The sequence below is a fragment of the Trichoderma asperellum genome, chromosome 7, assembly GCF_020647865.1.
Source record: "Trichoderma asperellum chromosome 7, complete sequence".
In the NCBI taxonomy this organism is placed as follows: Eukaryota; Fungi; Ascomycota; class Sordariomycetes; order Hypocreales; family Hypocreaceae; genus Trichoderma; species Trichoderma asperellum.
Genome location: NC_089421.1, coordinates 430,998 through 450,461, shown reverse-complemented (window position 1 = coordinate 450,461; position 19,464 = coordinate 430,998). Strand labels below are relative to the sequence as shown.

At 47.1% G+C, this 19,464-nt stretch overlaps 7 protein-coding genes across 8 annotated transcripts; 5 read left to right on the top strand and 2 right to left on the bottom strand.

Moving 5' to 3' along the window:
* Window positions 1-2,803: 2,803 nt before the first annotated feature.
* Window positions 2,804-4,017, bottom strand: TrAFT101_010920 (uncharacterized protein; the record flags this gene model as incomplete). The annotated part of the gene is made up of 2 exons (XM_024901025.2): window positions 2,804-3,499; window positions 3,622-4,017. 2 exons carry the CDS (start codon window positions 4,015-4,017, stop codon window positions 2,804-2,806), a joined length of 1,092 nt encoding a protein of 363 aa, XP_024756860.2.
* A 926-nt stretch (window positions 4,018-4,943) lies between these two features.
* On the top strand, window positions 4,944-5,918 carry TrAFT101_010919 (uncharacterized protein; the record flags this gene model as incomplete). The annotated part of the gene is made up of 1 exon (XM_066129095.1): window positions 4,944-5,918. One exon carries the CDS (start codon window positions 4,944-4,946, stop codon window positions 5,244-5,246), a length of 303 nt encoding a protein of 100 aa, XP_065985225.1. The 3' UTR covers window positions 5,247-5,918.
* Window positions 5,919-7,232: 1,314 nt separating this feature from the next.
* TrAFT101_010918 (uncharacterized protein) lies at window positions 7,233-7,614 on the top strand (the record flags this gene model as incomplete). Its single annotated transcript, XM_066129094.1, has 2 exons — window positions 7,233-7,259; window positions 7,345-7,614. 2 exons carry the CDS (start codon window positions 7,233-7,235, stop codon window positions 7,612-7,614), a joined length of 297 nt encoding a protein of 98 aa, XP_065985224.1.
* A 364-nt stretch (window positions 7,615-7,978) lies between these two features.
* TrAFT101_010917 (uncharacterized protein) lies at window positions 7,979-9,094 on the top strand (the record flags this gene model as incomplete). Its single annotated transcript, XM_066129093.1, has 1 exon — window positions 7,979-9,094. One exon carries the CDS (start codon window positions 7,979-7,981, stop codon window positions 9,092-9,094), a length of 1,116 nt encoding a protein of 371 aa, XP_065985223.1.
* A 243-nt stretch (window positions 9,095-9,337) lies between these two features.
* Window positions 9,338-11,618, top strand: TrAFT101_010916 (uncharacterized protein; the record flags this gene model as incomplete). Its single annotated transcript, XM_024904380.2, has 4 exons — window positions 9,338-9,619; window positions 9,696-10,350; window positions 10,406-10,921; window positions 10,987-11,618. The coding sequence occupies 4 exons, from the start codon at window positions 9,338-9,340 to the stop codon at window positions 11,616-11,618; spliced, it is 2,085 nt and encodes a 694-aa protein (XP_024756859.2).
* A 397-nt stretch (window positions 11,619-12,015) lies between these two features.
* On the top strand, window positions 12,016-14,108 carry TrAFT101_010915 (uncharacterized protein). Of its 2 annotated transcripts, XM_024904379.2 has the most exons (2): window positions 12,016-12,203; window positions 12,328-14,108. In XM_024904379.2, exons 1-2 carry the CDS (start codon window positions 12,098-12,100, stop codon window positions 13,890-13,892), a joined length of 1,671 nt encoding a protein of 556 aa, XP_024756858.1. In that variant the 5' UTR covers window positions 12,016-12,097; the 3' UTR covers window positions 13,893-14,108. The 2 variants fall into 2 exon arrangements, with proteins under 2 accessions (XP_024756858.1, XP_065985222.1); XM_066129092.1 differs by having other exon boundaries at window positions 12,016-14,108.
* Window positions 14,042-19,392, bottom strand: TrAFT101_010914 (uncharacterized protein). The gene has a single exon (XM_024908756.2). It carries the CDS (start codon window positions 19,241-19,243, stop codon window positions 14,081-14,083), a length of 5,163 nt encoding a protein of 1,720 aa, XP_024756857.1. The 5' UTR covers window positions 19,244-19,392; the 3' UTR covers window positions 14,042-14,080.
* Window positions 19,393-19,464: the final 72 nt, after the last annotated feature.

The following is a 19,464-nucleotide window of genomic DNA, read 5'->3' as shown; positions in this document are numbered from 1 at the left end:
ATACTTGAGCTCTGCAAATCACCAAATTATTCTCTAGGTGCTTATCCAAGGCGCCAATCTGCATGGAGATCATTAATTAACGATCAATCTTGGTGGATGAGAGCTGCGTTACCTATGTACTTGTTGCATCAATTCGAAGAACACGGTTATGATATTCTGGGGAGGCGGTACGCATTTCGGTCCCATTTCTGTGATCAACTTGTAAGCTCCTTTCTCTCCTTCCTCTCTTTGTCCTTTCATGTTTAAGATTTATTATCGCCGAAAACAGATGTTTACAAAACCGTTCAAAAATCAGGGCTTCGAAAACATCGAAGAATGTCCATTGACGCCACTAGTTATACTCTTTGTCAACAGCACAACAGTGTGGGTGACTGCGATTTTCGCTCGCACAAGGATTAACGTCGCCAGAAGCTTTTACGGGTTTGCTTTCATAAACGGATTAACGCACGTAATACCATCGTTAATGGACGGACTAGCCTATAACCCAGGCCTTGTGACAACCTGGCTATTGTTCTTCCCTGGGGCATATTTGGCGCTTCGATTGCTTGGAGGAGCAGGAAGAGGAATTGCATCTGGAATTATATGTCACGTTGTCTTGATGGGCTCGATGAAGCTCGCTGCTAAAGGTTATGTTAATGAGTGGGCTCTTTGCAGTGTTCAGGTATTGAATACCCTATTGTTAATTAGTTTTCAATAAAAAGGCAGAGGGTTACTACTTCCAAATTAACAACTACAGGAGAAGATGCCATTTTAAATGCCGACCTTAAATATTTTATTACTCAACCTTCCACAGCAATTTTTTAATCTTATAAAAGCTGCTGCTAATATCCTCGATGATTGTCGATGTTTCTGTCGAAAAGACTTTGGGTATCTAGGCTACAAACACATATCCCTAAGCCAAGGCTGCGGAGTATCTTTAGTTTCATAGAATTGACCATCTCGACATTGATGGTACTCCCTTTCGGTACTTTTGTGCTTGCTGCAAAGATTAAAAAGCCTCATTGAATGCTTAAGATTCTTCAAGGTTTGTTCACACTGAGTGTTATTCATTATCTAACGTGTGACTCTTCAAAGAAAATGATTGCGTAGGCTGTCATCTTCTTGTATACGTGAGCTACAATGTATTTCCTCAAACGGTCGTAGAATAAATGATGTGATTGGCAGTGAATCTGGTTGAAGGTGCAACTTCAACTCAGTGGCCTTACGTCTATTACTTTGTATCAAAGTACACTAAACTTAGCGCTTCTGTGTATGTAAATATCATAGTTTCTATATGTATTTTGTTTATCCTAGCATTAATCGCCTTGCTATTTTATGATAAATGGATTGATAGCGACACAGATCGTGATATGGTTCTCGTCCTTTTACTCTGGTTTTTTCTGAAACGAACATGGCCTATAAAGTAGATATTTCCAAAAACTGGCTGAACAAGATAAGATGCCATTTTATTCAAACAGCCACCATAATCACCTTAACATATAATAACCGCAAGTGTCTAAGAGGGTAGGCAGGCCTGTGCTTCAAGCCTATCCTTCATTCATCGGCTTAGCGCCTTCTCAAGTAACACCAATGATGCCCACATCGTTTTTGCCAAGTAGCACTAGGGCTGAACGCCAAGCTGGGGAATGACGACATGCATGATGGGTGTGAGAGATGGCTTCTCTACTTGTAATAAATTTGAAATACGTCTGTTTTGTAGAAAAAGAGATAGTAAGGATGTTTGTTGCAGTAAAACCGAGCGGGGATCCTTCCATAGGCACAAGTATCCTTGACTAGTTAGATCGAATTTAGCAATATTCAATTTAACCTCGATGGGGTAAAAGCCGGAAAATGCTAATAAGGGATTTATTAAATAGTATTCAGGAACTGTGAAAACAGGTTATGCCAACCCAAGTATCTTTCAACACGCCATCTTAAAGTAAGATGAAGCATACTTATGCATAGAAACGCTTGGACTCCTAATAGCCTGACGGAAATGACCAATCACATTTTTCGCTTTGCAAGCGCGGATACCGCTCTTGGAATTTGATTAAGCCACAAACGAGGGAAACCAAGCTCGAATGGCCAGGTAATGGAACTACTACCTATATCGTGGCTCTAAAAAAACCTTGACTGGGACAGTTACTGCTCTACGTCATTCCAGAGCAAAGACTATACGTCTAGAGACTCTTCGTGTGCGATTATGAACTCAACTCCAGCACCGTACAAGAATTCTCAGGGGCTAGAATCAGCGGGGACATAACAATGTACAAGTATGCCACTAGTGGAATTCTAAAGTGGTTCCCCTCGTTGTATAAGCATCATTAAGTAAGTGTAAATATGCTCTCCAATGGATTATGACGCATTTCGTGAAAAATGGTCTACTTGTTATTGAAGTTGAATGAAACATTTGAGTCGTCATCACAACTATCACTCGTTTTACGAATGGTGCGTCTGCTGTCATTGAAACTGAAATATTTGAATTGTCATCACAACCACAGTCCTGCAGCAGGCGGTGGATGCGTTCGTTGCGACAGGGAGGCAGCTCTACTTGCCCAGCTTGTTCCTAGCTACAGCGTACCAGCATAGTCTCTTGTCATGCTTGAAATTTTGTCATTATTGAATTAGTATAAGATCATCTGAGCTTATTGAGCGTTTCACAGATCTTTATCGTTATCCCATAGCACCATCCTTGATTGCCCCCAAAAAGATACTCCATATCGTTAAATCAGACCCATTTGATCCTCAGCGTGAAAAAGATGCAACCAATATCGCCAAGATGTATATGTACACGTTTATACTCAAAACAAAAGCTTTCTCGCTCTCATGCTAACTTGCTCTCTTTGATGGCATACGTGATGGAGGGAACCTTGCGAAGGAAAACTTCACAGGTTAACAGCAGCAAATAGTTAATCAAGTATAGAATGGCGACTAGCGCTACCGCTCCTGCCAAGAACCAAGTCCATGGCCGAGTCCCCAGCCACATCAGGGCATGAGCGTCTGCCTTGTGCCAAGTAGCGCTCTCGAGATCGGTAATGTATGAAGTCAATTCAGTAGGATGGATGACCTCTACCGTCGGCGAAGGCAAAGAGGGCTGTCCAAGCAGGTAGTCTTTAACCACGAGGCTGAGGAACAGCGGGCCAGAAGACATCATGATGTTGGCGTAAGGCTGTAGCTCAGCCCAAAATCGAGTGATGTCGTAAAATAATGGCAGCTTGGAGACCGCGGCTGCGTAAGCGGGATGTCGCGCGGTCGAGATCATAAAATCGTTTGTCACGCCAGTTGGCAGCGTTGACTTGAAGAGAGCATAATGAGGCGACGGGCCAGCTTCGAGCTGCTCAAGAGGGATGGGCTCGTTACAGAAAGTATCCATGTCGAGGTAGATGCCTCCATAGTGGTGGAGAACGAAGTAGCGGATGGCATCGGCGCGCTGGATAGGGAATGCATAGCCATCCCAATTCTCCACGAACCAAGGATATTCGGCAGAGATGAAGTCGCGAGCCGACTCATCAGTCCACAGCTGAATGATCTCCAGTTAGTAACGATTCTAAACAGCCTGCAGACGTGTGCCGCAACAACAAATGCACTCGGTTGGGAACCACTCCCCCCCTTTCCACCATTTCGTAGCCTGGTCTGGCTTACCTTGTACTCAAAGTCAGAATAGGTTTCTTTGCAGCTCTGCTGCGATTTAACCCATTTATCAGGAATCGTGCTGTTGGCGGTAGTCTGGTGCAGAATGCGTGGAATCTTTTGTCGGTCTAGATCGCCTGAGTAGTACGACGCGCCCGCGGTGCCGTTGAGAGGCAGTGTGACTGTAGGCGTAAACAGTTCTTCGTTCCTGCGCAATAGAGTAATGAGAGGCTCAAGCGTATAGAGAAGCACTCCCACGATGGCCAGGTCGACGACCAAGAGCAAGAAGACCGCCATCTTGGTCAACCTCGGCAACCGCAAATACTTCATCGACCATCTCTGGCAAGATGATGGCGAGTCGCCGCCGTCCTGGCGCTCTTCGTCGAAAGGCATCCTGCAGTTTGACATTCTGGAGGCCAGCCGCCGGAATTACTGTATGATGGAGTTCCAGGATGAATGTAGAGATGGGGCTGGGAATGTATAAACGTTTTGGTTCCCGCAGAGCACAGGCTTTTAATCTGAATAGAACGCAAAACCATAGGCACGGGCCCAACAGCGTAGCAGTGAATGGAGCATGGCTACTGCTATAATAGCCTGCCTTCCCCCATGGCTAGAGCACCAGAAGGTCAGCCCTGAAGACTTTGATTGGCCACCAGGGGTACCGCCGAACAAGGGATCCGATGCGAAGCTCTAGGGGTCCAGGCCTAGGGAGAGTGTGGGAACCAGCAGCCCTTAGAAGCATTCTTAGTCTTGTGCGTTAAGACTAAGTCAGGTACGCGCCAAGGCTAGCAGCAACGCCTAGCCGATCTCAGATTAATCAGAGTCTTCCCCCCGGCCCCTAACCCCCACTGGCATTGGTAGCCCTGCTCCAAGACGGCCTCCAAAAGGCTTGGTGGGCATTATACGTGTATCTCATGGCCAAAATCTGGTTGTTCCGTGTGATTAAAGCTAAGTCGCGGCCTCTTGCCAGCCCTCGGCCTGGAATTTCTTGGCGCAGAGCGCAGCCTCACTCGTCGTCAGCATAATGCCAAGCATCATGATGCCGGGCGACTGAGCGTCATGTCTCGCCACAGGGTTGCCCTCCAGACAGTGTACTGGGCAGGCAGGTAGGGTCCATTATCGGTGTCGGTTGAACTGACGCGCGTCCAGGCGCTGCACTTGTCCTTATAGGCGTGCGCCGCGTATGGCTTTGGGGCCGTGTGGGTGATGTGCCCGGCTGGCGATAGCCACTGAACCAGGCTCGGAGATTACTCGCTGGAGTCGGTTTTGCACTCTCGCACATGGCGCTCCACGTTGATTCTCTTTAGCGATGGACCCTTCCCGTGGCGGCCACCATGGCGTACACAAAAGCGCAATTTAGCCGGCCTCGCGCATCCAAGGTGCGACTAGTAGAGCCCCCTGCGGATGAGCGTTGCAAGCACAGCGTTCCACGATTGGCGAGGTTCGGGCCGCGCGACATGAGGCCAATTCACTCAGAAGCGGCCCTCACAGCCGTCTCCCTTCAACAGTCGTGGCTGAGCATGGCCGTATCTGTATATGGATTCAAGGTGATGGAAGCGCCATTCATGGCTGGTCCCCAAGGCTTGAGAGCGCTCGTATGCATGCACTCGCTCCGTCGTGAGGAAACAGGTCGATAATCCCTATTGCGGGGGTCAAGGGAGACTAGCGTCCAACGCCGTGTTGGGAAAAGTGGAAGATCTGGGATGCAGTTAGCCGATTGGGAGAGACCCGCGGCGCTGCTCCATCCATTGGAGGCCTGTTAGCGACATCGTCTCCGCGCCTTCAAGCACCGTTGGCTTCTGGAATGACGCCGACCGGCATGAGGGATATACTCGTGCGAACATGCTAGCAGCAGCAGGCGAAGCTGAGGAGGTTGCAAGATGACGGAGACTCAGCAGCCAGCGAGTCAAAGGCGAGGAGATGAGGGTGGAGGGGGATCAGCAGGAGGAGGGGAGAGACTGTGGAGGGCTCTACTGCATGTGGGAGAAAATTGGCACGTGTTCTTAGCTCGTGATAGTGCAGGTACCTACTAGTAGCAGTAGCGTGCTGTTGCTTGCAGTATTGATACCCTTAGCTCCACGGAATTCATACTGCATGCAGAGTACGGGGTACGCTTCCCGCAGAGTCGTCAGAAGTAATGATACTAGTCCCAGTAGCAGCACCACTTATACATCACTAGCCCGGGATACCACGCTTCTGTCTGGGGCCAGGACCCCCCTTGGATGATGCCGTATTATGTAGCACTGCTAGTATGACACGAACCGCATCTAGCTGGCGGCGATACGCAGCCAGACTGACGGATCAAATCACCTACTTGTCTTTAGTTAGCATTGCTCGTAATGATTATAAGTAGCCGTACGGAGTATATAATATCCAGCTCGAGAGCAGGATTCCTGGAGTATCGTTCGTCATATCCAATGTAGGCAGTGGAGAGCGGCGGTGGCTTTAGCTAGTCAACAGAAAGGCCCACGCTCGTCCCTCTGGATGGCAAGCGGCGACACCTTTGCCATTTCACCGACGCTTGTGCTGCTCTGTGTAGGCGATGACATGCGATTTCATCGGAAGACACTACTATATACGCCTGCCTCGGCAGCACCGTACCAATAGTGACGTCGAGGCGCGATACAACACCAGCGACAAAATTTTCCTCGCCTTCGATCCAAGCAAGCCATCGCATACCTTGACGCCTGCGAGTCCTCAGCTACAACACCGGACTCACCGATAGGACCTGGAAAAGCCCACGGGCACCATCCCATTCTGGAGGACCCTCCTCTGCCTGTGACGGGTTGTCTATCATGAGGTGTCTATGACGAAGGATCGCCCTATGTCGATCTCGCTGCCTTGCTCGTTGTTCCTGCCAAGAAATTGCTTGGCCAACTACTGGCCCTGACTATGTTGCTCGTAGAATGGCTCCAGAATGCTGCTATTCGCAAGGCTGGCAGCCACGCCGATTGTCTTTTCGCTGGCCTGGGCAGTGGCATTATCGGTATCTTATCGGCCTCTTATCGCTATAGTGCTAATGCATGCTGTATGTCTTCCGCTATCTTGACCGTCGCAGCATGCAGCATGCCAATGGTGTATGTATCAGCAGATTCTCCTGCATTAGACGCACCCACCCTGCCAAAGGCTGAGACATCTCCGCGCAGAAACAGATAATCATCGTACAGAGGCGCTTTTCCTGACTCGCTGGAGCCAGTTTTTTCTCCATGTCCAGTGATGTGTTTTGTTTTGTTTTGTTTTGTTTGCCACTACGGAGAGGTCAGGCTCGGCCCATATACAAGCGCAATCAGCCCCATCTTTTGCTGCACGTACCTTAGTCACGTGTAGATGTGCGTTTTGACACGACTTTGAGCTGAGGGGTCGTGATTCGTTTCGAGGCATGTTTTGAGGCTGATTCACAAGATTCCAACGCGCAATGTCATCCAATTGTGCTTAGTTTCTAGCCTAAAATCCGGTGCAGTGCAGTGCTCAACGCCGCCACTAGAAGCCATCACAGTACCAGAAGTCGTCGCCTGCAATCTATACCTGCGCTATGGCCTTGTTGTGGCCGACCTTTGCTGTAGACTGTGCTCTTTGAATCAAGTAACTGAGAGCTGCTCTCAGCGCGAGATAAGAGGCCTATCATGACTCAAAATTCTTCCGAGTGCCAGGTGCGGAAATGTTGGCCCGCTGATCTGAGCACTGAAGGAAGAATCTCGAGCTAACATGCGCCACGATTGGCCAAGATTTGAGTAGGCGTTGCACCTTTCTGATGGTAGCAAGTGCACGAAAGAGGCTACACATGCCAACGGAATCTTTTGCTGGTTCCATTCCAAGCAAGTCTATGGTCTCTATAGGGGATACAAACGCCGCAATGCTTCGCTGGATGCGCTGGATGACGAGAGCCCTCCCTACCTAAAGAAAGCCAAAGTTACCCTGGCCAACCAGACATTTGAGGACATAGAAGACGAAAATACTCTAAGAGAAGTGCATTCCATCTATTTGAGATATATGTCCTCATTGTAAAAGTGATTGATGCCCGCAAGCTTCATCATCGCACTTCTACTCGCTACAAGTCGATTATGGGCATCAAGCATATATTGATAAGCTCAGTAGCCAGCGCCACAACATTCTTCAATCTCTAGAGAGATTGGAAAAGCGTACTGCTGATCTACTCTATCGAAAAGAACAATGGTTCGCTTGGGTACGCAAGGCCCAGGAAGAAGAGGAAGCAACCCGGGAGAAAGAGCAGAGAAAAGTCAAGCAGGAAGCATCCTTGTTCAAGCGTTACCGAGACAAGTTGCGTGCGAGACTGGAACGAGCTAGGCGAGAGGAAGAAAAAAGAAGCCAAGATGTGTACCTCGAACAAGCTTACCAGGAGCGCATAGCTATGTTAGCGGATGAGACAGACAATGACGAAGATTGGGATCCCATTAAAGACATGAAACTCGATAAACGGACCCAATACATTGACTTGATCAAACACTTCCTCTGGATGGATGCTGAAAGTACCGATGGCAACGAAGGGGATGACTCGGTCGACCCAGTGGCCACTTCTACAGAGGCCCTTCCAACGGAAGACAGCCAAGCCCCTTCTAAGAAAGCAAAGAAACGGTCGAATGCCAAGAGAAGCGCCACGAAACCTGGCAATTCAGGTGTTTCTGCTGCCGCAAGTATAGCCGATAGAGGCCAGAAGAGGCTTATGGCCATACAAGAAAGCAAAAAAGCTAGCACAAATGCTGACCAACACGTGCCGGACAAGAAAAATATAGAAACAGAACGTGAGATGAGAAAGCGTCTCAGCGAGGGGGTTGAAAAGAAGATGGAGAACATTTGGGGCTTCCAACTCGTAGGTTCATTGGAAAATCCTCACGAGACCCATACCAGAACGGCACCGATGACGGATGATGAGATTGAGTCCGCTGTCAAGGATATCAGGGAGATCAAATTGCTGCTCTTCTGCCGGCTGCTGCTTGCACAGGCTTCCATGCTACCGGCTGCGCTTCGTTCCAGCAGCGTGGAAGAGTTTCTCAATGACGCTGAGATAGTTGACTCGGACTTGCGAGACCTCTGCTTAAAGTTGGAAGATCCTTCTCTGCAGCAAATTCGAGATGCATGCGCTGATTTCGCACGTGGAGATGATGCGGAAGAAGATATTGACAACGCCTCAGACGAAAGTGAGACCGAGGATGAAGATGACGATACCTTTGCTGACTTGATGTCCGACAATGACCGATATGCACACCTCCATACCGACAATTGGCTAGTGGAAAAATTGTTCCCCAGCGAGCTTAAGCCTCGCAAGGAGAAAGCCGGATCCTCGTCGCAGAAGACTCGAGTTACTATTTGTGGCAAGAGTGTATGGAACCATGCCAGCGAAAAGGCAATGTCTCGAGACGGCTGGTTGCAGTTCTCCATTATAGCCAAAGACTGTGATCTTAAGCATGCCATTCAGCTTTGCCGGAATTGGGCCGAGTTTTCTGACTTGAGCCTGCTCACCCTATGACAGTATTTCCCTGCTTCAAATTGGGCATCCTGGGGCAACAATAGGCTTATTCAACAGCTGCAAGAGCTAGAGTTCTTCCCCTACTTCATCGATCTCGATGCTCAGCAACACAGCCGCCATCTTCAAGTTGGTGGCCGGAGCAAAATTCGGCGCCAGCATGATATAATTGAGACGAGAAACATTATTGTCGGCCACATGAAGCGCAGTGATCCCGTCACTTGGCGTTTTCTGCAGTACATTACCATGCGGACTGGAGAGCTATTGGTCCTTGTAAGAGATGGCAAAACTGGTCGCGTGATAACGGCACCTCCTGAGGAGCACCTCTGGACTTATCGTAGGAAGCAAGGGATTGGAAGAGCTTCGAAGAACGAATGGGACAATGTTCTCGAGGTGGGCCCTGATTACTATGATATGACCGACTCTCTGAGAGAATGGCGCTTTGGATTTCAAGACTATTATGACGTTTTTATCTGGAGCTTTGTGCCGGATGAACCACCGATGGATATGTATACCGTTGTGGTAACAGTAAGTTTCGTTCAATGCCATACGGCTGCAAGGAACGTATTATGCTAATTTATCTTGTCCCCCCCCCAAAAAAAAGGAGCTTCGTACGGCATGGCGCCTTACACATCCACGAGATGTATATCTTCACATGGAACCGCTCTTGCGGACATTGACCAGAGAGAAAGATACAATGCGCACTCGCAAAATAAAGGCAGGTGAAGATGTTGAAAGTATCTGGGACACTGTGACAAGCGACCAGGTCGAATTCAGAGCTTTTAATATCCAGGAAGGGAATATTACTTCTCGAGCCACTCGCGAGCTGGGTTCTTCCCCGTACTTGTTCTACAACAAAGCCAATGTTGTTGAAGATGAAGTTCTATTTCCAGATGAGGCGGCTTCTAACAAGAAGAGAGTACATTTCCGAGAGATTAGAAATGGTGTTAGTCGCATTGAGACTCCAAATTTACCTAGCCGCATCCGACAGCTCGAAAGAAGCCTGGCGTTGGCTCGTGAGGGTAAAGATCATGCCGCCGCCTTTGAAGAAACGTTGGACAGTGATGAAGGTAGCATTTGGGCCCTTCCTAGGATATGGCAGACTGGCTTCGGACAGCTCCGCCAGGGCACTCTTTCAGTGCAACAGCGCAAGCTTCTCAATCACACTGGCCTCGACACGATCAACCAGAGTCAGCTGTTAGCTGATAGATCGGAAGATGCAGACTTTATGGAGATTATGGAACGTGACAGGTCATTTGGTAAGTGATTATGCAACCAAATGCTTTGAATTAAGATACTTATTGCTACGAATAGGATTTAAAGAGTCGTTTCACCAGGGAGATCTTGAACCAGGCAGTAGCGAGAAATATTTCCAAGTTCAAGATAAAATTGGCGCTCTGCTCAAAACTACCCACACTGGAGCGACTGACTGGGTTTTATTCCTTGTCGAAATCCTTGACTGGCTTCAGATTCGAGCAGACTACGACGATTATGCTGATGATCCAGCTGCTCCATGGCCTCATCCTTTTGTTGTTCAGGATTTAGTCCAAGCCTTCTTGATGGTGGCCATGTTTTTCCCAGAATCAACTGTAACGGACAAAGTAACAGCATTCTTGGAATCCGGCGAATGCGAAAGCTTCAAAAAGTCTCTCTTGTTTAGACCACAAGAACGTAGTCAATCTCTGCCTGATAGAAAGAGCCGGACAAGCTACAAGTTTCGCGATAAGAAGTTTTGGGATGAATGGAACAAAGCTGCGAAAGGTCCAGGACACTATACGGAAACCTTTCCTCTCGAATGGAGCATTGCCATCCGCCCGACTATAGCCAAACGTTAGTCTCCCCTGTTTTACCCGGCTTCATAAGCTTCAATAGTGGTAATTGCTTACAAGTTGCAGTGTACCGGGCAGGAATTATCGCCCCAGCCTACCACCAGAACGATCCGCAAATTGTCCCCGGAGTGGCAGTGGCAATGACAGAACCTCATCGTCCAGACACATTAGATCTTTTCATCTGTTACGAGGACCGATATAATAACTTTCCAACGTTGTTTCCACCCTTCTTCTCCGGTCCGGAGAAATGGACAAAGCTGTTGCCTCATGCTCAGGCGTTTGCAAGCAAGCATCAAGGTGCGCGCTTCGCTCTCCTTCGGCTCTGGTCGGCACCACACTTTTATCCCCTCATGGTCGGATTACAGAACCGGCAGGGCAACAGCTTCCTTGACAGCGTCGGCCGTCCCTGGGAGTGGAAGTTTGTGCCTAAAGATATGCCTGGTAGCGAGTTCAGCATACACCATACCATAAGCAAGAGGCTAGAACTGTTGGAAGAGCAGTTTGAAGACCGTGTGTTTACTAGAGGTGACTTAATCCTCGTTATGGGAGAGGATGCAACGGATTTATTGAAATACTGTGTGGCCGTGACATTCGCTGTACAGACGAAGCCATGGCTGAGAGAAGTTGATCTGTGGAAGAGCTTTATTAATGTCGAGCTAGGTTTTCTGCAGCAGTTGGATCCTTTTTGGCTAGATTAAATACATCACACGGCTAGTTGATATCACGAAAATATCTTCTACTTTCACAAATACCTAGTAGCATAATGAGTTTTAACGGCGAGAGCAAAGCTAGCGTCTATTGAGCTGGGCGAATCAGAGGTGCATGAGGACTGCTGGTAATATGAGTAATACGCTGTTCCCGATGTTTTCTTATACACCAATCATCTGCAATTTGGATAGAGACTTACTAAGATGAATTTCAGGCTGCGTTGAATTTCTGGGCAGCGCGCGTGAATCTAACTCTAACTTGCAAAGCCTTGCTACAGCCTTATGCAAGGGATATCAACACAGGTATCCATGTACCATGCGGTACATGGATATAAATTGCGAATGCGACCCCCCTCAAAATTTCCCCGCTCATAGAGCCTCGTACTTTCCACATCATTTTTACCACTGATACTTCGTCAATCAGCTTAACTACAAGGTTCTCTCTACTCTGCCAGCTCTTTTGTGTGGCCATGGAAGATGGCACGTCGTCAACATATGCCCAACGACAAAATCAGGCAGAAGATGAAAATGACAAGCTGTCACAGGCCAATTTGGCTGGAGGAGCTGAAAGCATAGGTAAATAGTTTCTGATGGCGAGGGCGCAATCTCATTCGACTAAAAGCCTTCCCATCACTGGTCCATTGGCTCTCTTCTCTCGGTCAATATCATTGCCTAGGTGGTCTAATTGCCATATTTATAGACTCCACTCTCTACTCACCACTGCCTTGGGAGCTTATTCAGAATGTAGTGAGCTATCTGGATAATCGCTCAATCAAGAGTTTACGTTTGACCTGCCGACTCTTTAGCGGTCTCAAGCTTCGTATAAATCGAGTCTTTATTTCCCCGCATTCGGTTGACATCCTAGCCTTTTATGCTATTGCCGATAGCGATGTCTATCGCCACGACATTGTCGAGATTGTTTATGACGATGCATTCGTACGCTGTCCTGCTGATTACAACGACAGGATTTACGACCTTGCCGTATTCCAAACAAGATTCATGGATCCGGAACAAGTATGGCTTCAATTTGAGGTAGATGACAATATCGAAGAAATAAATAGGCGTTATGGCACCGACGTCAAAGTGCTTTCTGAACGCCTCGGAGAAGCCCGACGAGCAGGATACAAATTCTCAATGGAAGATGCAATGCAACTTTTGATATATCTACAGAGTGAACAACAACATAATATCGGTACTGAAGCTGATGCTAAGGCGTTTCGGTGTGCTCTAAGGCACTTTCCCGCACTGCGTAAAATCACTGTTACGCCTGCGGCTCATGGGTCTCCATTTCATCCTCTTTACGAGACCCCTACGATTCGATCTATTCCTCTTGGAATGAATTACCCAATCCCTCGCGGCTGGCCAACTCGGCGCGGCAATAACCCTGTCATGTTCGCAACACCCTGGGAGGAAGAAAAAGAGATATGGCGCGGCTATAATATGGTAGCAAAGATTTTGGCTGAAGAGAAACAACACCATCACGTCTCCGAATTCATAATCGACGCCCACTATATTCACACCGGCCTTAACTGCCGCCTCTTTGAGCAGCCATGCGAGGAATATTCCAATTTCCAGACTATTCTTCAGCAACCCAACTTCAAAAAGTTGCAATTGTCGCTCCATGTGAATGGACAAGAGCTGCCAAATGTCGATTGGGCGGCTTTTCGCAATAATCTGTTGCGAAATGCCATAGCAGAAGCTTCACAGCTAGAGCATTTCAGCATGGAGACAAACTGGGATATGGATATCCTAGACCGTCGTATCCAGCCACCGACGCTGCAAACATTCCTCCCTATTGAAAGCTGGACAGCACTGCAGCACTTTCGACTGTGGAACTTCCCACTACGCAGCGCCGACTTGATATCAACGCTTTCACAACTTACTGGGCTGCGATCTCTTGAGCTGGGATTCTTGGATCTGTATGAAGATGACAACTACCACGATCTCCTTAATGATATGCGTGGCACTTTGCGGCTGCATGAACGGCCCGCGCGGCCAAAGGTTAGATTGGCTATACCCATACCTGATCCTTGTACTCGCAGCCGCGCGAATTATCTTCGTGGACGCGCGATTTGGCTTGACGAAGAAGTTGAAGAGTTTTTGTATCGTGGGGGTGACAATCTCTTTGTCTCTGGAGAGGATAACTTAGCGTGGACTATGGGCATTGTAAGGGATGCTTTTGATCCAGAGTATGAGAGGCCTTATGTACCTCTGCCGAGAGTGGAGCGCTCGCACCGGAATCCGCTACGGTTTCGTCGGGGTTAAAATTGTATGAAGCTTTTTCAAGAGAAGAAGATGGAATAGAATGGCAATACGGGGTACTCACACTAAGCGGTGAAGTTATGACCTAGTATGGAGTGTTATACGCTTTTGATCCGTGATATATCTACATTGGGGAAAAAATTGATTCAAACTCCAAATAGTATATAAATATGTATTTCCTCATATTATATCTAAAACATGTGGATTTTCTTCGCTGAGTGAAACATAGCCGGTAAAAAGTCCCTATTGTCATTCAAATTCTCAATCGCCTGCCTCAAAACTGTAGGCGTATCCTTCAACACAGTAGCGCTCAAATGTTTATCATAATGTTTCGCCGTCTTTTCAGCCACCTTTTCAATCAGAGGCAGATAGTCCCAGAGTTTAGATTTCTCTTCCGCTTCTTCTTCTTCTACTTCCACTACTACATTCCCCCCTGTGACTGTCATGGAGTCGAAAGATGTGCTTGGTGGCTCTTGGCTTGGCCTCGAGTCTCGATCTCCATAGTTTGATACGGAGTCTTCGGGGCGAAGTTCCTGGTTACCCCACATATCTTGTGCTTCGACGCTTGTGGTGGAATACTGGGAATTGGGGTCTTGTAGAGCTGACCATACGTCATCGTGTTGCACGCTTGATATGGAATCTTGGGAGTACAGCTCTGAAAATGGCTGCGTTAACCTGCCAGCATCATTCGTGTTGTCATCGTTCCTGTTTTCAGCAAAGTCATCCAGATAGTCATACTCATGCTGAATAGGATTGACATGTTCCTCATGGGTTTCAACCCCCTCCAAACCATTCGTTCCGTTCATCTCCAACCCGTTCGTTCCATTCCTCTCCAAACTGCTTCTTGGAGTTTCCTGAAGCTCCTCCTCAGCTTTCTCATCCAGCGGTGCAAGATCACGCATAATGCGACCCACAAGCCTCCTTCTTTTGAGTTTATGCTCTTTGGATTTAAGGAATGTCGCCAGGATTTTGCACATTTCCTCTTTCTTTCGGTTCATGTATCTGTTCCACTCAGTCACTAATCCATCTTCGGGGATGCAATTATTGAAATCAATCTCGCTTGTTGGTATGCGGTAACCATAGAACGGATGTGTAGAGCCTAGTTCGAGATGACAGAGGAACCAGTCAGCATTGGCCACGCCCGAGCATCTCGCAAGGACCCATTCGCCTGCAACAAGTCGTAAATCATCTTCCTGGATAAATTTGATCATGCGATTGATGGTCTTCTCTTCGTCCAGGTCACGAGATTGGGCTTCTCCAGAAACATTATTCACTGCCTCGTTTTCGCCATTGACTTCTTCTAAATCCACAGAGAAGACTTGGTCGGGTTCGGACTCTTCTCTCTTGTCTTTCTTCTTCTTCTTTTCTTCCCGGCTCTTCTTTTCCTTTTTCATTTTTTCCCATAAAACCTTACTTGTCATCTTATGTTCTCGCTTTTTATCTTCCTTTTTGTTCTGCTCCTTCATCACGCGAAAGTCAATCCCATCAATGACTTCCAGCTGTTTTCTCAATATTTCGCTCTTGCAAGAGAACTGGACAATAACTTGTGCAAATCCAGTGCTAATCGAGCAATAGCCAGAGATAATTTGATCTGGACTTGTTGCATGCTCGACTTGTTGCCGTAGACCTTGAAGATCAGCCATCGTGACGATGACGCGCTGAATGTCAAATATACTCTCAATGCCTGCATTGGTAACAATGATGGGATGCGGTGAGACCATATTGGGCGAACCAAAACTAGCTGTCCTTTGAACACCATTTTCCCTATGCTGTTTCTCAATTTTATGCCGTATCCCCTGCACTTTAGCTGGTATCTGGGTCTCAAAGAAACTTGGGTCTTCTCTGACGCCTCGAAGAGATTTTGTGGCCCAATTCTGAAGGTACCTCGATATTTCATCATTTTCACTTAAAGGAATATTGCTTCTAATTTGTGATGTGTCGTTGTCGCCTATTACAAGTGGCACCGGAGCCGAACCTGCTTCTGAAAGCTGCTCGACAAATCTGCTCTTTCTACCCACAGTAGGACTCTCATTTTCTCGGTCTTCTGTTGGTAATGGAACATCTACTGGTTCCGGTGGTGAGATACCTTCCGTTTGATTCGTATTTGGGTCGAAATCACGCCCAAGTTGCTCGTTATTAATAACTGGTATCTGAGCAGGCGGATCCAACACTGGCGGGATATCTGGATTTATGTCAACTTCAAATCTCGGATTTCTGATCGCTGTACTCGACAACAGCCTATTTGGATCGGGTTTGATTTGGGCTGGTCCATTAATGATATATCCGATGAATTTGCTGAGGACTTCAATCTCATACGGCAGTGCATTAGCTCCATTTGAGATATTGCTGCGGCCGCTCAGTTTATCTGCTTTCTCAGCGGCAGTTGGGGCAGCTTTCAGATTCTCTAGATCAAAAGAATAGATGATGGCAGAAATGTAGCCAATCCATTCGACCACCTGCTTCGCTGGTACGGTTTTCTTGAGAAACTCAATCAAGTCGCGCAAAAGTGAGACAAGAGCATGGTAATAGCTCGTAGTTTGCAACATTTTGTCTTTCTCGGTTTCAGCCATAGAGTTGCGGCTATGAAGACGGCTGTTCTTGATTTGGTATGCCTCTTGAGTCGAAGGGTACATTGAGCGCCCGCGAATTGAGCTTCCTTTGCTATAGCCGGCCCAGTTAAAAACAGAGACGTCGTTACGACTAGTGACTGTTTCATCAAACAGCCGACAAAGTGCTTTCTCATATCCTTCGGCAGGAAATGTTGGAAAACGAACGCCCAAGATACCCATCAACGAGTATGCGCGATCAAATGACTTTGTAGTTTTTCGCTTGCATGCCAACGCCATGACCTCTTGTGTGGTAAATCCATGTCTGCGCGTTCCATCTACCCACGAATCCAAAAGAGTGATATTTCCAAACTCGGCAATGTATTGCCGATCGTCCAGGATCAAATCGTTCACCTCGTCGACCAGGACATGTAAGATATGTGCAAAAGTCTTGGCAATTGCCTCTTCCTTTTCTTCCAAGCTTTCGATAGTTTCAATAGAATAATGCTCTTTTGCTTCGGGAAACGAATCCAGAAGCTCTTGGAAAAGCCTCTTCCTTATTTCGAGCTTCACTCTCTTTTCGATTTCTCTCTTTTGCTTCAAAATAGCCTTCTCTTCTCTGTCGCTTCGTTTCTTGCCCATGTTCTCTTGTGTTGCCACTTCTCGAATAACCATTGGATATTTAGTTTGCTCATAGCACTCAGCCAATGCCATGGTGGCAAAGAAAACTGCTTGTGCGATCTCGGTTTTTGCCGTTTCAGAAGATATATCCCTAGGAAAACAAAGCCCCACCAGCTCAAGAGCTTTGATGATAGAAAGTGCATGTGAGACTCTATCCTCTGCGTTCAAGTTATCTTCAAGGCGAAGATGCTCATTTACTTTATAAGCTTTCTGTTTTTCTTTATTCTTCCCATTTTCCTCGACCTGAGGAAATTGACTCGCCAGATTCTGATCCCATATGACAGCAATTTCGCGTAGTAAGGCATCTCCGGAGAATTTGACTTTTGTTTTCTCATTTTGGGCAGGTTCTGGCTTCGTAACATGGAAAACGGTATCCATTATGTTCCAAGGCATTGCAATCGAGGCCAACAGAGCATTACTCAGAGAGAAGCCTTCTTCAACCTCTTCTTCATCAGATTCTTGCTCGATTCTAGGATAAACAGCCTTAATCGCCTCTGTGTACTGAACAGCTCCACAATTCAACAGAGCAGTCATGAGAACTTCTGGTTTCCACGCATTCGGGGTGGGTTTGACGCCGAGGAGGTTGGTATATAGCCCCATGTGTGGAATAAGATGGTATGCTCGCCCCAGATTTTCAACAGGCCGCGGTAATAGTCGCCAATCAGCATTGACGTAATAAGTCATCCTACTCATAACAAGCTCCTGCAGTGTCCATCCTCGGGTCGACCATTCGATTTCTGGTTCCTTCGCGATATCCTCATATTTCTGAATCGAGTCTGTCCTTCGATTGGCGATGGTCTCAAGTTTGTGATAATCGCCATCTGTCTGCAAATACTCATCCCAGTAAATTTCAGCATCAGACTTGTCAGGCAATTTATCAAATCCGGTGTCCAAGTGTACTAGAGTAAAAGCAGATTGGGCATACCAATCTCCCATTAGCGACATTGATTCGGAATACTCGTTATGATTGCTCTTGTCGATGCAGCAGGTATCAAGCCACACATAGAATTTCTGTTGTTGTTTATACCCTGGTACTAGACCTCGCCTGAATATTTCTCCAACCTTTAGAATCGATTGCTCGATCTTGATGGCAGATCTCCATAGACGTAAACAGCGAACCATTTTCTCTACCATCTCACGTAGATCACGGCTGAGGGCATCGAATTTAGCATCGTCCGAATGTTTATCGCGTTCCCACTCGGCATCAAATACCCTCTCATAAGCTGCTTTAATTGCATCTATATCGTCCTCCGTATCATCAATTGCAGGCTGTTGCTCTTCAGGATTGGCCAGTGAAGCTCTGATTCCAGTGTCGTCAATGTTATACTTTGCTTTATTGCTGAGGTCTCTGAAAACTCTGCTTTCCATATCTGTGACCTTTTTATCACGTATCATCTTTTCTAAGTGAGAATGAGCATCTTTAACCTCTTTACGAATCTTTTTGCTGTGGTGATACATCCGAAGAAGAGACAAGACGTAGCAGTCTTTTTGTGCTAACTTCTCATCAAGCCTGTTCTTCACGGCGCAGCCATTGACCTTTTTCCTTTGCTTCTGAATTTTTTCTTTGCAATACTTGAGGATCATTTCAACGTCAGTCCGGTCTGTATTGTACCAAGTAGGATAAGACTTTGAAACTTTCTTTTTGACTCTTTGAAGCAGATCGAGGTTGATTTCTGGATCTTTCCAACGATGTGACACCATACAATATGGTGCGGAGGGGTCAATATCTTCAACAAGCATGCCATCGGCAATGTCGAACATTCGAAATGGCCTTGATACCTCGGTGGAGGTGTTCGATACTCCTAAAAACCCTACGTCATGAATTTTGGCGAGATGTTGGCCATATTCCGCGATGATCTCTGGTTTGAACTGAGGAACAAGCCATGATGTGACGATACTTCTTATCATCTCTTGATTAAGTCCCATGGTTTTGATCATCTTCATGGCAAGCTTGGCTCTTTTAGAGATGTCTTCTGACTCCCCAGGCTGGGCTGAGGTTTCTAGTTGGTCGTCCGCGGGCTCCTGGTTAAGCCCCATGCTTTTCCTCATTTTCATGGCAAGCTTGGCTCTTTTTGAGGTGTCTTCTGCCTCCCCAGACTGAGCCGGGTTTTCCAGTTGATCGTCCATGGCAGTGTAAGAAACGAAAGATGCGTGCTACTCTGCTGCAGACAGGGATGGGAGTATTGACCACCGTATCTGGTGGAAAATAGGTGTAGCATAGCCTGCAATTCCCTGGATGCCAAGTTGGAAGACAGAGCGTTAGAAGATTGAGCGTATTGAACGAACTTCTAGCTGAATAATCGCTGGGAGATAGGAAGGCGGTGTTAAGAATGGATCGAGGCATCATA

Bases quoted from the DNA above. Each gene is read 5' to 3' on its own strand.
- TrAFT101_010915 (XM_024904379.2), top strand. From the start codon at position 12,098: ATGGAAGATGGCACGTCGTCAACATATGCCCAACGACAAAATCAGGCA. The intron at 12,204-12,327 runs GTAAATAGTTTC...CCATATTTATAG, and splicing joins TGGAGGAGCTGAAAGCATAG to ACTCCACTCTCTACTCACCA.
- TrAFT101_010914 (XM_024908756.2), bottom strand. From the start codon at position 19,243: ATGGACGATCAACTGGAAAACCCGGCTCAGTCTGGGGAGGCAGAAGAC.